The 16,476-nt window shown below is 54.6% G+C and overlaps 1 protein-coding gene across 3 annotated transcripts; it reads left to right on the top strand.

Annotated features, from left to right (window-relative positions):
- Positions 1 to 13: 13 nt before the first annotated feature.
- CCDC97 (coiled-coil domain containing 97) lies at positions 14 to 14,729 on the top strand. 3 transcript variants are annotated; one of them, XM_063600339.1, is made up of 6 exons: positions 109 to 215; positions 3,325 to 3,395; positions 6,239 to 6,694; positions 9,432 to 9,710; positions 10,199 to 10,328; positions 12,453 to 14,729. In XM_063600339.1, exons 3-6 carry the CDS (start codon positions 6,388 to 6,390, stop codon positions 12,571 to 12,573), a joined length of 837 nt encoding a protein of 278 aa, XP_063456409.1. In that variant the 5' UTR covers positions 109 to 215; positions 3,325 to 3,395; positions 6,239 to 6,387; the 3' UTR covers positions 12,574 to 14,729. The 3 variants fall into 3 exon arrangements, with proteins under 3 accessions (XP_003812508.3, XP_063456408.1, XP_063456409.1); XM_003812460.6 differs by lacking the exon at positions 3,325 to 3,395 and having other exon boundaries at positions 14 to 215; XM_063600338.1 differs by lacking the exons at positions 3,325 to 3,395; positions 12,453 to 14,729 and having other exon boundaries at positions 14 to 215; positions 10,199 to 10,870.
- Positions 14,730 to 16,476: the final 1,747 nt, after the last annotated feature.

Genomic DNA, 16,476 nt, shown 5'->3' on the forward strand with positions numbered 1-16,476 from the left:
GAGAGAGGCACGCATGCGCAATGCAACGTCTGCCTTAGGCCCGGAACTTCGGTGCCTGGGCGCAGCGGTGCACCCGGACCCGGAACATTCTCAGGCGAAAGTGTCTCTTGCGTGCGTGGGCCGGAGGTTAGTGTGCGGGGCCCGCCGGGCGGTTGAAAAGTCCGAGAGAATCAGGATGGAGGCCGTGACGACGGCGGCGAAGGAACCCGATAAGGGTGAGATCTTGGTCACGCGCAGGCGGCGGGTGGGTGCGGTTGCGGTGTCTCTAGGAAATGATTCCCCCAGGAACGCGAAGTAGGACTCGTTTTAGGGGGACACCCGCCCCCCTCAGCTTTACCGGTCCTCTTCACTACTTTGCCCAGATTATTCCCTCCCTTGTCGCGGGCTGACCTTCTTTTCCTCCATTCCTTCCCCCCGAAATTAACCTCTTCCCAGTTCCAGACCAATCCTTTCCATGTCCCTAATTCATTTCCTTACCAGGCTAACTCTCAAATTAACAGAAACCTTTCTGCCCCGGCCTAATTCCTGCATTGCCTCAGACCAGCCCTTCTCAAATTACCTCCTTCCCTGTACCAAGCTGAGCCTTCCCTTGCTCTCTAGACGAATCCTCCTACCTTTCCAGGCTAAACTTCTACCTGCCTCATGCAAACTTATCCCAATCTAACGATTCCTTCATTTCATTGTAACTCCCGTTTCCCCCAAAGTCCGAAATCCAGCCAGGCTCCTTTCAAAGTCCTTACTCAATTTCTGTGCTTTCCCACAACCTTCAAAGTAATCCGACGTCGGGTGAGGTGTGATTGGAAGCGTGGCTCCAACACCACTGGCCAAGAATTGGTAATTGTGGAAGCCAGATGGAGATGATTGGTATATGGAGGTAGGGGGAGAGTTGTCGTTGTACTTTCTACTTTTGTGTATGTTTGAAATTTTCTAAAAATAAAAAATTTAACCTAAAAAAAGTCTTAAGGCCAGGTGCAGTGGCTCCCACTTGTAATCCCAACACTTTGGGAGGCCAAGGCAGGAGAGTTGCTTGAGCCCAAGAGTTTGAGACCAGCCTGGGCAAGAGAGAGAAACCTGATCTCTATAAACATTTAAAAATTAGCCAGGCCTGGTGGCTAGGGAGTAGCTAGGACAAGCTACTCAGGAGACTAAGGTGGGAGTGTCACTCGAATCCTTTGAGATTGCAGTGACCTAAGATTATTACTCCACTGCACTCCAGCCTCTGCAGCAGAGTGAGACTTGAGCCCAGGAGTTTGAGACCAGCACTGGCAACATAGCCAGACCCCATCTCTACAAAAAATTTAAAAATTAAGGCCAGGCCCGGTGGCTTACACCTGTAATCGCAGCACTTTGGAAGGCGGAGGCAGGAAGATCACCTCAGGTCAGGAGTTGGAGACCAGCCTAGCCAACATAGCGAAACCCCGTCTCTACTAAAAATGAGAAATATTAGCCAGGCGTCGTGGTGTGGGCCTGTAATCCCAGCTACTCGGGAGGCTGAGGCACCAACTGGAATCACTTGAACCCGGGAGGCGGAGGTTGCAGTGAGCAGAGATCGCACCACTGTACTCCAGTCTGGGTAACAGAGCAAAACTCTGTCCCCCCCAAAAAAAATTAGCCAGGTTTGATGGTGCATTCCTGTGGTCCCGGCTACTCAGGAGTCTGAGGCGGGAGGATCACTTGAGCCCAGGAGGTCGAAGCTGCAGTGAGCTGTGTTTGCACTATTGCATTCCAGTCTGAGCAACAGAGCAAGACCCTGTTTCAAAAAAAAGAAAAAAAAAATTTGTCTCTTGGCCCCATCTATCTCCTTCAGAGAGTCATGTATACTTGGTCTCCATTTCCTCGTCTCCTGCTCACGACTGTCTGACTTTTCTCCTAAGAAACTGCTCTGATTAGGGTCTGCACTGACTTCCCCCATGTTGTTCAATTCAGTCCCCCCATTCAGGTTTTTGTTTGTTTGTTTTTTGAGAGTCTCACTCTGTTGCCCAGGCTGGAGTGCAGTGGCATGATCTCAGCTCACTGCAACCTCCACCTCCCAGGTTCAAGTGATTCCTGTGCCTCAGCCTCCCAAGTAGCTGGGATCACAGGTGCCCGCCACTATGCCTGTCTAATTTTGTATATTTTTAGTAGAGATGGGGTTTCACCATGTTGGCCAGGCTGGCCTCGAACTTCTGACCTCAAGAGATCCTCCTGCCTCAGCCTCCCATAGTGCTGGGATTACAGGTGTGAGCCACCACACTTGGCCCATTCAGGTTTTTTTTCTTACTAGACTGGACTAGAATTAAATGCTGTTGACCCTTCCATCCTTTTTGCATGTTTTCCTTTGGCTTCAGTGACACCACAGTGCCTGATTTCCTGCCTGTCTCTCAGGCTGCTCCTTCTCAGCCTGACTTTGTTTCCCAGGGGTGCTGTAACAAAGTACTACAAACTGCATGGCTTCAAACAACAGAACTTTATTCTCTCATAGTTCTCAAGGCCAGAAGGCTGAAGTCAGTGTTGCTGAACTGAAATCCAGGTGTCTGCAGGGTTGTGCTTCCCCACAGGCTCTGGGAGAAAACCCATTTCTTGCCTCTTCCAGCCAGTGGTGGTTTCTGGAATTCCTTGGCATGTGGCTACATCACTCCAATCTCTGCTTCCCCTTTTGACATTGCCTTCTTTTTTTTTAAGACGGAGTCTCGCTCTGTTGACCAGGCTGGAGTACGTGATCTCGGTTCACTGCAACCTCTGCCTCCGGAGTTCAAACAATTCTCCTACCTCAGCCTCCTGAGTACCTGGGACTACAGGAGCGCGCCACCACACCCGGCTAATTTTTTGTATTTTTGGTAGAGCGCCATGTTGGCCAAGCTGGTCTTGAGCTCCTGACCTCAAGTGATTCACTCACCTTGGCCTCCCAAAGTGCTGGGATTACAGGGGTGAGCCATTGCAACCGGCCTCTTTTTTTTAAGATAACAGTAATGGGCTCCAGGGATGACGATGTAGCTATCTTTTGCACAGCCAGTTTTTAGCTTCAGAGGCATGTCCTCCCCGCATCTGTGCAGTGCTTTTTCCTGGACCCTCTTGTCATCCCTCTCCCACTCCCCTGTGCCCTCCCCAATCCCTACCTCTCATTTCTCTTGGCTTTGGTTCTTGTCTTGATTCTGATGACACCCACAGCTCTGTCTCCAGCCCAACATTTCTCTCCTGAGGAGTCTGGAGGCCCGTGTAGCAGCAGTCGGACCATTCCCCTGGATGCCTCCCTTACTTCCAGCACGTCAGCCCCGTGGCTCCTCCACTCAGCCTCCTGACATCTTTCTGATTCGCTCACTCATGATCCTGTTCCTTCCTCCACAGCCCCTGCCCTTGTCCAGCTCAGTCTTCAGCTGCATCAGTGATTTAAATCCTCCCGGATACACACAACACATGTATGTCACCTGTGACTTCTTTCCTCCCCAACCCAGCCACGCTGCTTAAAGTTGTCTCTATATTCTGTTTTCACGTATTTCCTGCTTGCCGCAGGCTTGCTCCCTCCACTCTTGAGAAACAAGTCTCACCAAGGTTTGCCCAGCGCTCCGCTTTCCTGTTTTCTTTCCATTTTTTTGAGACAGAGTCTTCACTCTGTCACCCAGGCTGGAGTGCAATGGCTGATCTCGGCTCACTGCAACCTCTGCCTCATGGGTTCAAGTGATTCTTGTGCCTCTGCCTCCTGAGTAGCAGGGATTACAGGTGCCCACCACCATGCCCAGCTGATTTTTGTATTTTTAATAGAGAGAGGGTTTCACCATGTTGGCCAGGCTGGTCTCGAATTTGTGGCCTCAAGTGATCTGCCCACCTCGGCCTCCCAAAGTGCTGGATTACAGGCATGAGCCATGGTGCCCAGCCAGCTTTCCTGTTTTCTTTGCCCGTATTATTGTTGATCCTGACTGGCTCCCACATCAGACTGGGTGCTCCCTGAGGGCAGGAGCTGGACTGGATTCATCCTATGGATCCTCAGCATTGCCTGACTTAGGGCCTCTCAGAGATTTAGTGTTTTTTTTTTCTTTTTTTTTTTTTTTTTAGAGTTTTGCTCTTGTTGCCCAGACTGGAGTGCAATGGCACGATCTTGGCTCACCCCAACCTCTGCCTCCCAGGTTCAAGCTATTCTCCTGCCTCAGCCTCCCGAGTAGCTGGGATTACAGGCATGTGCCACAATGGCTAATTTTGTATTTTTAGTAGAGACGGGGTTTCTCCCAGTTGGTCAGGCTGGTCTTGAAATCCCGACCTCAGGTGATCCACCTGCCACAGCCTCCCAAAGTGCTGGGATTACAGGCGCGAGCCACCGCGCCCGGCCTAAGATTTAGAGTTATTAAAGAGTGGTTGGGTGAACGCATGAATGCATGAGAGAGTGAATGAATGAGTAAACAAATTAGCAAATGTATTAACGATTTAAAGAATTGAGTGGATCAATAAGTCAGGCCTCAGGGCCTTTGCAGTAGTTGTTGCCTCTGCCTGGAATTCTCTTTTCCAAGAGACCTCATGGCTTAATCCCTCACCACCTGAGGTCTCTAATCAAATGTCACTTTTTTGGCAAAGCCTTCTCTGAGCCTTCCATTTAAAATTGCAGCCTTGGCCAGGCATGGTGGTTTACACTGTAATCTCAGCACTTTGGAAGCCTGAGGCAGGAGGATCACTTGAGGCCAGGAGTTCAAGACCAGCCTGGGCAACACAGCAAGACCCTGTCTCTACCAAAAAAAATTAAAATTAGGCCGGGTCCAGTGGTGCACGCCTGTAATTCCAGCACTTTGGAAGATCGAGGTGGGAGGATTGCCTGAGCTCAAGAGATTGAGACCACCCTGGGCAACCTAGTGAGACCTTGTCTTTACTCAAACTTTTTTTCTTTTTTTAATTTAAAGATTGGCAGGGTGCAGGCCGGGCGCAGTGGCTCACGCCTGTAATCCTAGCACTTTGGGAGGCCGAGGCGGGTGGATCACGAGGTCAGGAGTTCGAGACCAGCACGGCCAAGATGGTGAAACCCTGTCTATACTAAAAATACAAAAATTAGCCGGGCATGGTGGCAGGCACCTGTAATCCCAGCTGCTTGGTAGGCTGAGGCAGAGAATTGCTTGAACCTGAGGCGGAGGTTGCAGTGAATCAAGATTGCTCCACTGCACTCCAGCCTGGGCGAAAGAGCGAGACTCCGTCTCAAAAAAAAAAAAAAAAAAGATTGGCAGGGTGCAGTGGCACACACCTGTAATCCCAGCACTTTGGGAGGCCGAAGGGGAGTGGATCACCTGAGGTCAGGAGTTGGAGACCAGCCAAGCCAACATAGCGAAACCCTGTCTCTACTAAAAATACAAAAATTAGCCAGGCATTTGGCTTGTACCTGTAATCCCAGCTAGTTGGGAGGCTGAGGCACCAACCACAATAACTTGAACCCAGGAGGCGGCAGTTGCAGTGGGCAGATCTCACGCCATTGCACTCCAGCCTGGGCAACAAGAGCAAAACTCCATCTCAAAAAAAAAAAAGAAAAAAAAAAAATTTAAAGATTAACTGAGTATGGTTGTGCATGCCTGTAGTCCTGGCTGCTCAGGAGGCTGAGGTGGGAGGATTGCTTGAGCCCAGGAGTTCAGGGTTACAGTGAACCATGGTTGTGCCATTGCACTCCAGCCTGGCAATGGAGCAAGGCCTTATCTCTTAAAAAATAAAAATAAAAATAGGCCAGTCACAGTGGCTTACACCTTTAATGCCCAGCACTTTGGGAGGCCAAGGCAGGAGGATTGCTGGAGCCCTGGAGTTTGAGACCAGCCTGAGTAACATGTCAATACCCTGTCTCTACAAAAAATTTAAAAATTACACAGGCATGGTGGTATATGCCTGTGGTCCTAGCTACACGGGAGGCTGAGATGGGAGGATCGCTCAAGCCCAGGCGGTCAAGGCTGCACTGAGCTGTGATTGCGCCCTGCACTCCAGCCTGGGTGACAGAGCAAGACCCTGTCTCGAAAATAAAATAAAATTGCAGCCTCCTCCACCTCTTCCCTCCTCCTTCCCTGTTTATTTTTCCGCATAACTCCAGGAAACACCTAACACATTATGTTTTCGGTAATTATGTTGCTAATTGTTTGTGTCCCCTACTGAAATGTCAACTTTTGCTCACTGTGGTTTCTCTAGTGCCCAGAACAGTGCCCAGAATATAGTCAGTGCCCAGTAAATGTGAGCTGAGTGAGTGACTAAGCCCCCAGTCCCTTCCCACACTCCCATCTCTGAACTAACCAATCTCTCCTTTCCTCAGGCTGCACAGAGCCTGGACCTGGGCACTGGGGTGAGCTGAGCCGGACACCAGTCCCATCTAAACCCGAGGACAAAGTGGAAGCAGCTGAGGCAACACCAGTGGCCCTGGACAGTGACACCTCCGGGGCTGAAAATGCAGCAGTGAGTGCTATGCTGCACGCTGTAGCCGCCAGCCGCCTGCCTGTTTGCAGCCAGCAGCAGGGTGAACCCGACTTGACAGAGCATGAGAAAGTGGCCATCCTGGCCCAGCTGTACCACGAGAAGCCACTGGTGTTCCTGGAGCGCTTCCGCACAGGCCTCCGTGAGGAGCATCTGGCCTGCTTTGGCCACGTGCGTGGCGACCACCGTGCAGACTTCTACTGTGCTGAGGTGGCCCGGCAGGGCACTGCCCGGCCCCGCACCCTGCGTACCCGCCTGCGTAACCGGCGCTATGCTGCCCTGCGAGAGCTGATCCAAGGTGTGGGGGCCAGATGGGTGACAGTGGGCACATATGGGGAGGGAGGGGAGACTGAGGCAGAGGGAATTAGAGAAAAGAATACAAGAGCAGAAACAGAGACAGAGATCCTGGGAGAGAAGTTCTGAGACAGAGACAGGGACACAGGAAGAGACTGAGACAGAAATGTAAAGTAAGGGGGAGAGATAGACAGGGGTCCAGGGAAGAGAATGGGACAGACAATGAGAATAGATCAAAATTTAGTAGATGTCAGAAGTGGCATTTCAGATTGGTAGGCTGAGGACACAGTACACTGTGCTGTGATAATTGGTCATACCTAAGGAACAAAACATGAGATCCCTACCTCATACCATATACAGAGGCATCAGGGGAAACCAAAAGGAGTATGTACATGACCTTGGGGACACAGAAGCCTTCTGAACAAGACACACTATGAAAACCATGAAGGAAAAAAATGATAGCTTTTTGACCGTGACATAATTAAAAGCATCCTTGTGACCACAACACCAGAACCAAAGTTAAAAGATGAGAGTGAATAAAGCAGAGTGAGTTAAGTTGCCGTTAGGGAGAAGGCACAAGTTATAGAGAGGTTCACAGAGAAAGAGAGAGAGGCTGGGCATAATGGCTTATGCCTGTAATCCCAGCACTTTGGGAGGTCAAGGTGGGTAGATCACTTGAGCTCATGAGTTCAAGACCAGCCTGGGCAACATGGCGAAATGCTGTCTCTACAAAAAATACAAAAATTAGCTGGGTGTGGTGGCGCCCTAGCTACTCAGAAGGCTGAGGTGGGAGAATTGCTTGAGCCTGGGAGGTGGAAGTTGCGTGAGCTGAGATCCCACCACTAAGCTCTAGCCTGGGCGATAAAGCCAGATCTTGTCTCAAAAAAAAAAAAAAAAAAAAAAAAAGAAACACAGATGTGGAAATGAGGATGAAAACAGAAGGAAGATGGGCCGGGCACAGTCACTCAAGCCTGTGATCCCAGCACTTTGGGAGGGCGAGGTTGGGGTGGACCCGAGGTCAGGAGTTCCAGAGCAGCCTGGCCAACATGGTGAAACCCCATCTCTACTAAAAATACAAAAAAATTAGCCACATGTGGTGGCAGGCAACTGTAATCTCAGTTACTTGGGAGGCTGAGGGAGGAGAATTACATGAATCTGGGAGGTGGAGGTTGCCAAAAAAAAAAAAAAGATGAATGAGGTGGGGGTAGGTGACAGAAACTGAAAAAAGCAGGAAAGATAGAAAGATGGAGATAAAGGAAGAGATGGAGAGAGATCCAGAGCCGGGGTGGGTGATAATCCAAGTTGGGGAGAAGGAGGGATAGAAACTGAATCTGCTAGAGGCTGGGCACAGTGGCTCAGACCTGTAATCCCAGCACTTTGGGAGGCCGAGGCAGGCAAATCACTTGAGATAAGGAGTTCAAGACCAGCCTGGCCAACATGGTGAAACCCCGGCTCTACTAAAAATACAAAAAAAATTAGCCAGGCACTGTGGCAGGTGCCTATAATCCCAGCTACTCAGGAGGCTGAGGCAGGAGAATCACTTGAACCCGGGAGGTGGAGGTTGCAGTTAGAGTTAATCGAGATCACACCACTATAGCCTGGGCAACAGAGCGAGACTCCATCTCAAAAAACTGAGTCTGCTAGAGGATGCCACAAACAGCTGGGGGTAAGATTGCTGGCAGGAGTGGGGAAGCTGAGCAGGACAGGGACAGTCACAGCCTATGGTGCTGCAGAGGCCAGGAGTCCGAGCAGTTTCTTTGCCCTGGACTCTGAAGACAGGGCTAGGACCAGTGGAGGGGAGGGACCAGGGCAGGTTTAACTGTTACTTGAGGGACAGAGTCGCTCATGCAGAAACAGGCAGCCAGGGGTGATGCAGGGAACTCAGGTTTTGGGGTAGTGGGGAAGCCAGGCCCACCTGAGGGGTTGCTGCATAGAGGAGCACTCGAGAGAGGATGGATCTAGGGCCTTCCACCACCAGGAGGCTTTCCCAGGGATACACGGGCAGATGCCCCACCTGACCTGATCCCTTGCACACACTTGCCAAATCCACGTGGATGTACACACATACATGCCCCACAGTGAAGGCGTGTCCACTGCCAGCCAGACTAGGGCCCCACAAACAGGCACACAACCTAGAGACACACAACCTCTGCTGCATTGTCCTGCATGCTGACACCCAGACAGACAGGTGTCCGTGGGCATATGCTGGGCCTCACAGGACATGTGTGTGTACATAGGCCACGCACACGTCCATGGGCAGGAGCTTGTGCATCGTGCCTGGACACAGTTGTACACGAGCTCCAGACCGTCAGAGCCTCAGAGGCCAGGATGTAGCCAGGTCTGCCCATGCACACACATGCCTGGATGCATGAATACATGAATACACAGGAAGATAGAGGCCGGGCCACATACACACTCAGGTGCCTGCACGAGTAATCACATGCACGTGACCTCAGGTGCCTGCATGAGTGCTTGCGCACACAGCCTCAGGCACCTGCATGAGTATTCACGCGCACGCCTCAGGCGCCTGCATGAGTACTCACACGCACGCCTCAGGCGCCTGCATGAGTACTCACGCGCACCTCAGGTGCCTGCATGTTTTCCTGTGTTTTTGAATGTATGCATACACACACTTGGACTGTGTACGCACATCATCCCACAAGCATGATCACACACATACCCACATGGACACATCTGCTCAGTCGCTCACCCCATGCCCACCCTGTCTCTTCTCTGTGCAGGGGGCGAGTACTTCAGTGATGAGCAGATGCGGTTCCGGGCCCCCCTGCTATATGAGCAGTACATCGGGCAGTACCTCACCCAGGAGGAGCTCAGTGCCCGCACCCCAACCCACCAGCCCCCCAAGCCCGGGTCCCCCGGGAGACCTGCTTGCCCGCTCTCCAACTTGCTGCTCCAGTCCTACGAGGAGCGGGAGCTACAGCAGCGTCTGCTCCAACAGCAGGAGGAGGAGGAGGCCTGCTTGGAGGAAGAGGAGGAGGAGGAGGACAGTGATGAGGAAGGTGAGGGCCAGTAGCAGGGAGACCCCAGATTCCAGACACCCCAGCCCCAGGCCTGTCTGTCTCCACTTCATGGCAGCAGGCTGGGCCCCCAACCTGCAAAAGCCGACATTGCGTCCCTCCCCTGCCCGGCCTGACTCTCTGTGTATGCCCTTCCAACCGCTGCAGCATCCCCATCCCCCACTCTGAGGCACCAAATGAACCCTCGCCTCCAGGTCTGGACAGGCCGTTCCCTCCGCCAGGAATGCCTCTCCTCCCACCCTTCAGGTCTCAGATCCTGACCCGAGGATACAGTCTCCAGAGCACTATATGGTCATGTGTTTTATGCGTGTCCCTGGAGGGCAGGGACCAGGGCCATCTCTGTCACTACTGTGTTCCCAGAGCCACCCAGCGCAAGGCTGGGCACAGGAGCAGCAGCTCTCTGTGGACTCTGTGCTCAGTGCCTGCCCGAGTGCACCCGCATTCACACCCCCTCTCCTCTCCCTCTGCAGACCAGAGGTCAGGCAAGGACTCGGAGGCCTGGGTTCCCGACTCGGAGGAGAGGCTGATCCTGCGAGAGGAGTTCACCAGCCGCATGCACCAGCGCTTCCTAGATGGCAAGGACGGGGACTTTGACTACAGGTGCTCCTGTGCCCCCACCTCCCCATTCCCCAGCCCAGCATCCCACGGCCTTTGGTCACATGCAGAGCCCTTACCAAGCTGTGGGGGTCTCCCTTTGTGGAGCTACAAGGCCCCAAAACAGTTCCAGGATGTGGGGTTGAACAGCCAAAGGAAGAGGCTGGGTGACCTTGGACTAGCCTTGTCCATCTCAGACCCTCAGTCTCCTCACCTCTAAGGCAGGGGGTGGACAGGGATGACATATAGCTCAGTATCAATGAAACCCTGAAACACTTCCCTCCTGGCAATGGCAGAGGCTACTACCCCAAGCCCCCCAAGTCTCCCTAGGAAGCCCAACCTCTTCCGCTTCACCTTGGACCTCCTCATGCTGCAGGAAGTAACCCCTGGCAAAGTTCATGCCCGGCATGGAGGGGCCTGCACTGGCTGCCCCCACAGTTACAGTTGTTCATTTCTCCAGTAGCACCCCAGGGCTGAGACACGTGGGCCACCTGCTTTGGAAAAGGACCCAGGAGAGTGATGTGTCAGTCAAAGATTGGTTTTGTCATTTAAGGTAGCTTTGCCTTGTGGTCCCAAACACTGGGCCCAGCAGCAGAGGACCCTCCTTGGTTTCACATCCAGCCCCGATGACATGTGAAATGTGTGACCACACATAAGCGGACCCTACGTCCGTCCTGAGGTGGGCTCATCAGGAAAGTGGGAATTGTGATTGCCCCTGCCGTGGGGCCCAGCCATGGTCACCAGAGCCTCCTCCCATTCTGGGATCCCTGGCTATTGAATGGAATCTGGCTGCTCCACTTCCAGCCAGGCAGGCCTGCTCAGAGCCCCAGTTCCTGCACGCAAAGTGGTGAGCAGAGGGCCTGGACCATGGGGACCCTCATTCAGCAGGCATCACTGCTGTTCCCAAGCCAGGGCCCAGGAGGAAATTGGGGGTGGCAGGGACCACAGTGTGTTGCCTCGGGAGGGCAGCAGTGGCCCCGATGTGTCCCCCATCCGTGCATTCAGTTGGCATGTGCTGAGCATCTGTGATGTCCACAGGCTCTGGGGATAAGGCGGGGACCAAAACCAACGAAAGGCTTCCCTGCCTGAAAAGGGGTCCCACTCTAGTGAGGAAGACCTAGGATTTTCTAGCACTTCATGGTGATGGGGCCATGAGGAAAAGTGAAGCAGTGGGAGGGGAGTGACAGGGTGGCTAGGGAAGGCCTCTCTGAGGGGCTGACAGCAAAGGCCTGCAGGAAGTGGGAGGAGCATTCCTGGCAGAGGCCATAGTAGGTGCCAGAGCCCCCAGCAGCACCGAGGGGCAGAAGGGGCTAGAGCAGTCGCAAGGGGTCGCAAGGGGGTAGGAGATCTCTGAGTGGCCAAATCAAGCTAGGCTTGGCGACCCAAGTGCGTGCTGCTAGGTTTACTTGCTGCCTTAGGGCATGGGCAGCTGTCCTGCCTGTGGTCAGCTCTGGCTAATCCCAGCCTCTATCCACTGGAGGGCAGTAGCAAGCCCCCAGTGATGACGTCAAAATGTCAAAATGCCGTGGGGGCAAAATTACCCCCAAGTGGTTCTTTGTTGAGAGCCACTGCCTGCTTGAGAATGTAAGCCCATGTGTCGCCACATTTTACAGCTTTTTAAGAAAAACTAGAGCTTTGGGGTTTTTTTTAGACAGGGTCTCCTTTGTCACCCAGGCTGGAATGTGGTGGTTTGATCATAGCTCACCGCAGCCTTGACCTCCTGGCCTGAAGTGAGCCTCCCGCCTCAGCCAACTGAGTAAGCTGGGACTACAGGTGCTCACCACCACGCCTGGCTACTTTTTCAATTTTCTTGTAGAGACAGGGTCTCCCTTTGTTGCCCAGGGCTCCAACTGCTGGGCTCAAGCCATCTTCCTGCCTTGGCCTCCCATAGTGCTGGGATTGCAGGCATGAGCCACCATGCCCAGCCCAGAGTTTTTGTGCAAACTCTGATTTGGAAAATGTTTCCTTGAGTTTTAAACCCTGAGAGTTTTAAACACCATCTCCCTTGGGAGGGTCAGCTCTGACGGCTGCCAGCACATGGCCTTTGACATCAGGGCGCCCCAGGCCTTTGACCTGGGCATCCGAGGGTCCCAGGGAGACCCAGTCCTTGACAGCCTCCTCCCCCTGCAGCACAGTAGACGACAACCCCGACTTCGACAACCTCGACATCGTGGCACGGGATGAGGAGGAGAGGTACTTTGATGAGGAAGAACCTGAGGATGCGCCCAGCCCAGAGCTGGATGGGGACTGATGGCCGCCACCCTTCCCACCGCCTGCCCCATCCCCATCCCCAACAAGGCAGCTGATTCCAGGCCTGCTCAGTGACCCTTTCTCTAGGGGGACATCAGGGCAGTGCCCCACAACCCACACACACCACCATCTCACTGGGTCTAGTCTCATCTCAGACAACCCCCACCCCCACTGTTTCTGGGGTTCCCTTTCTCATCTCTCCCACCCTGTCTCCTGCCTCTGTCTTTCTTGGTGTCTGTCTGGGCTTCTTTCTGTCTCTTTCTGTCTTTCTGTCTCTCTCCCTACCCCCGCTCCCTCTTTCCAGTGCTCTGGCTGGCTGTCTCTCCCTTTCTCCCCCTCTCTCTCTGCCTTAGGCTCTGTCTCCACCGCAGGGCCCAAGGTGAAAGTCCTCCCCTTGCCGGAGGCCAGCTGGCAGGGCCTTTCGTGGCTGGAAGTGGCCAGTTTGGTTCCGGTGCTGACCCCTAGGCCCCAGCGCAGCTGCCTCCCATGCTGTCTGTCTCCCCCTCTCTGTTTATGTCTGCGCTGTGTCTCACACTCAGAGCCTCCTTGCTTCTGTTAGGTTCCCATCTCTCCTTCTGCCTCACTCTGGGCCTCTTCTTTCTACTTGTACATTTCCACCTCTCTAGGCCTCTGCTGTCACTGTCCCTCTCTGTCTGTCTCTCAGCCTTTATCTCTGGGTTTTGATCCCCCACTCCAGGCTCTGGGCCCCTTCTTCCCCCTTCCCTCAAACCTGGCTGCTATAGGCAGCAGAACCCTGACCACTGAGTAATACAGCCCCAGGGGAGGGAGGAGACCCCAGGCAGGGAGGATGGGGGCAGCTCTCTTCTCTCCCCAGGACCCAGGCTGTGGATCACGGGGCCTGCCAGCTTGAGTGTAGAGGGAGGGGGGACTCTACCCTTCTCAGCCCCACCAGCCCCCCTCTGCCCAACCACAATTTTCCCTTCCTCCGCCTTCCTCTCCCTCTCCTGTTTACACTCCCCAAATGCGCACAGGCTGTTATCATGGGTCCTGAGTCATCCCACACACAGCCTGCCCCAGCGTCCCTGCCCCCAGCTGGCCGCAGGGCCCGCCCCATGGAGCCCCCTGCCGCCCTGGGCTAATGGGAGCCAGATGGCCGCCTGGTGACTCAGCCACCGGGCCTGTGGGAACCCAGGCGTCCCGCCTTCCCATGCCCCCACACCCGGCTCCTGCTCCCCCAGCAGACACACACAGGAGGGCCTGGCCACTGTTGAGGGGGCACACAGGGCAAGGGTCACCAAGTCGGGGCCTAGGGACTCCTCATGCCTCTGAGATGGAATGGTGGTATCCTCCCGTGGCCAAGCCTGAAGGACCCTCAAAACTGCCTCCTGGAGTCCACGGTTCCTGACCTCCGAGCCTCAGCTATGCCCTCTGGGTCAACCAGAATTAGAGCCAGACAGGGAAAGTGAGAGCTGGATGGAGGCAGACAAGATGCTCAGAGCGACTATTAAAGAACGAAAGCCTCTGCTACGGAGCGCTTCTGTCCTCTGTCAGGCCTGAGCGAAGTGCCTGACACCGGGTTGGATCCTCAGATGGCCCCATGAACTAGTGAAGTGGGTCAAGGGAGGCCCGGAAAGATGTTGCTTCCTCAAGGCCACTCGGCCATCAGAGGCAGAAATGAAACAGGAACCCAGGCCTAGAATCACAAAGGTCCTAGAAACCACTTGGCTGTCTGGCCTCTCAGGTGTCAGGGCCATCCAGAGTGAGACAGCATTGGAGGGACAAGTGTGCACGCAGATGTCCTCAGACGGGAAGGTTTGAGAAGGGTCAGATGGTAGGCGGGCCTAACAAGGGCTCTGTGCTAGCCACTGTCCCGCACACAGACAGGATCAGGTCATCTTGATATGGAGATCAGTCCCCAAATCACTGAACTGTCCCAGCAGTGCTATGCACTAGGTACTACCAATATCACTCCTCTATTTCCCAGAGGAGGAAGCAGCAGCTAGACTCCAGGACCTTGGGGTCATACCTCTCAGAAAGCCAAGAGTGCAGGATGAGAGCTGTCTGTCTCTTACCTGCCTGTATTTGTGCCCCATTTTTAAAGAGCAGAGGGCCTGGGCCACAGGAAAGGTATCAGCCCTTGGTGATAGGCACATTTTTTACCAGTCTATCATTTGGTCATTAAATTTGTTTACGATATACTTTGCTATACGTAAATTTGTTGTGTAGGTTTTTAAAAAGCGATGAGAGACACAGAAATTGAGTCAGAATTAGGGTTAGTCAGATGGTCAAGACGTGAGCATCTAGCTGACAGACAGAGGTGGAGCCGGTCCCAGGGACAGGGATTAGATGGGGAGACAGGAAGAGAGGTGGAGACAGAGTGGGGTAGGGATGACGGGAGACACACCCCCTGGTCACTGCCTCTGAGACCTGGGGGTGGTGGGCCCCAGGGCGGGTGCCTCCCATCCCCCTCCCAGTTCTCCCGGGGTCGGGGTAGGCGGAAAGGCTGAGTCAGGGAGGGCGGGCCCCGCTGGGAGACAACCCCTAGGTGGGCATCCGGCCCCCACCCCCGTGTCTCCTGTCCGTCCTGGCCCTGGCCTGGCTCGCTGGCCTGGCCGCCACCCCGCCCCCCACGTCTGACACCTCCATGCGTCCTGCCAAAGCAAGCTGCCTCCCTGCACTCTTCCCCCTCCAGCTCCAGTCACTCTGTCCCTCTGTCCCCCGTCCCTTCTCCCTGCTTCTGTGCGTTTCTTTCCAGCCCTCTGCCTTCCTCCCTCACCGCCACTGCTCTGTCTTCTCGTTCTGTCTCCACACCTCTGGCTGTCGGTGTCTCCCCGTGACTTTCCGTCTCCCCTCTCTCTCCTCCCTTGTTTTTCCCATGCCTCTCCCTCCCTCCCTCCCTCCCTCTCCTCCCCACCTTTTCTACTCCATGTCCCCAGCCATTCTCCATCTCTGTTCTCAGCTCCTGTCACCTCGTTTCCCCATCCCTTTCTCTGCTGGAGTCTCCCTCTGGGGGGCTCTGTCCTCCCCTCACTTTGCCCTTTCCCTCTCGCTGCTGTGTGTCTTGGCCCGCCCCCCGTGCCCCCCATCTCCTCTGTCTCCCACACTCTGGGAAGCCCGGCTGGGATATCCAGGTTGGAGCCTCACTGGCGGCCGCTGGAAACCCAGAATGAGGGGTCATCGCCTCTCGCCCACCCAGAAAGGGCGCAGGAGGGGGCAGCAAGGTTGCGGGGCCTGTCTGGCCAGAAGGAAATGTCTGTGCTGTGGCCTGGTCACCCCCGCCCCCAGGACCTGCTGGGCTGCTGCCGCCCCCGGCCGGGCTGAGGCCGAGTAAACACAGCAAACACAGCCGCCGGCAGCCTGGGATATTTATACCGAGGCTGGGCGTGGGTCCAGTGCCCACCACAGCCCCTGCCCTGCCCTGCCTTGCCTGGTGCCACAGCCAGCTCCGAGCCAGCGTGGCACCAGCCGGCAAGGGGACGCACCGCAGACACAGCCTGCGCCGGGTATGGAGGCCAACAGGCACTGGCCGCTCACGATGCAGGCGGCTTCATGGACGCACCCTGTCACCCTCCCCTGAAAACACCAGCACACAATGTGGACCCACACTCGCAGCTGCTCGCAAACACACATCCACCCCTGCTGAGAACGCGAAATCCCCTCAACGATGATGCAAAACAGACCCACACAACTCCACACACTGCATTCACCAGCCTACATGTGGGAACACAGCATGCAGACACCACCTTAGCACCTGCTCACAGCACCCACAGGCTGGGAACACCAGTCCCTGAGACGGACACACACAGCCCCGAAGTACAGCCCTCCCTCACAGACAAACACTGAGAACCACAGGAAGCATGCTGGATGCACACCACGTAGACAAACATGCTCAGAATACCAGCGACACATGCACTGATCACAGTGCAACCCAGAAACAACTCAA

Source organism: Pan paniscus, chromosome 20 (genome assembly GCF_029289425.2).
Source record: "Pan paniscus chromosome 20, NHGRI_mPanPan1-v2.0_pri, whole genome shotgun sequence".
Taxonomy (NCBI): Eukaryota; Metazoa; Chordata; class Mammalia; order Primates; family Hominidae; genus Pan; species Pan paniscus.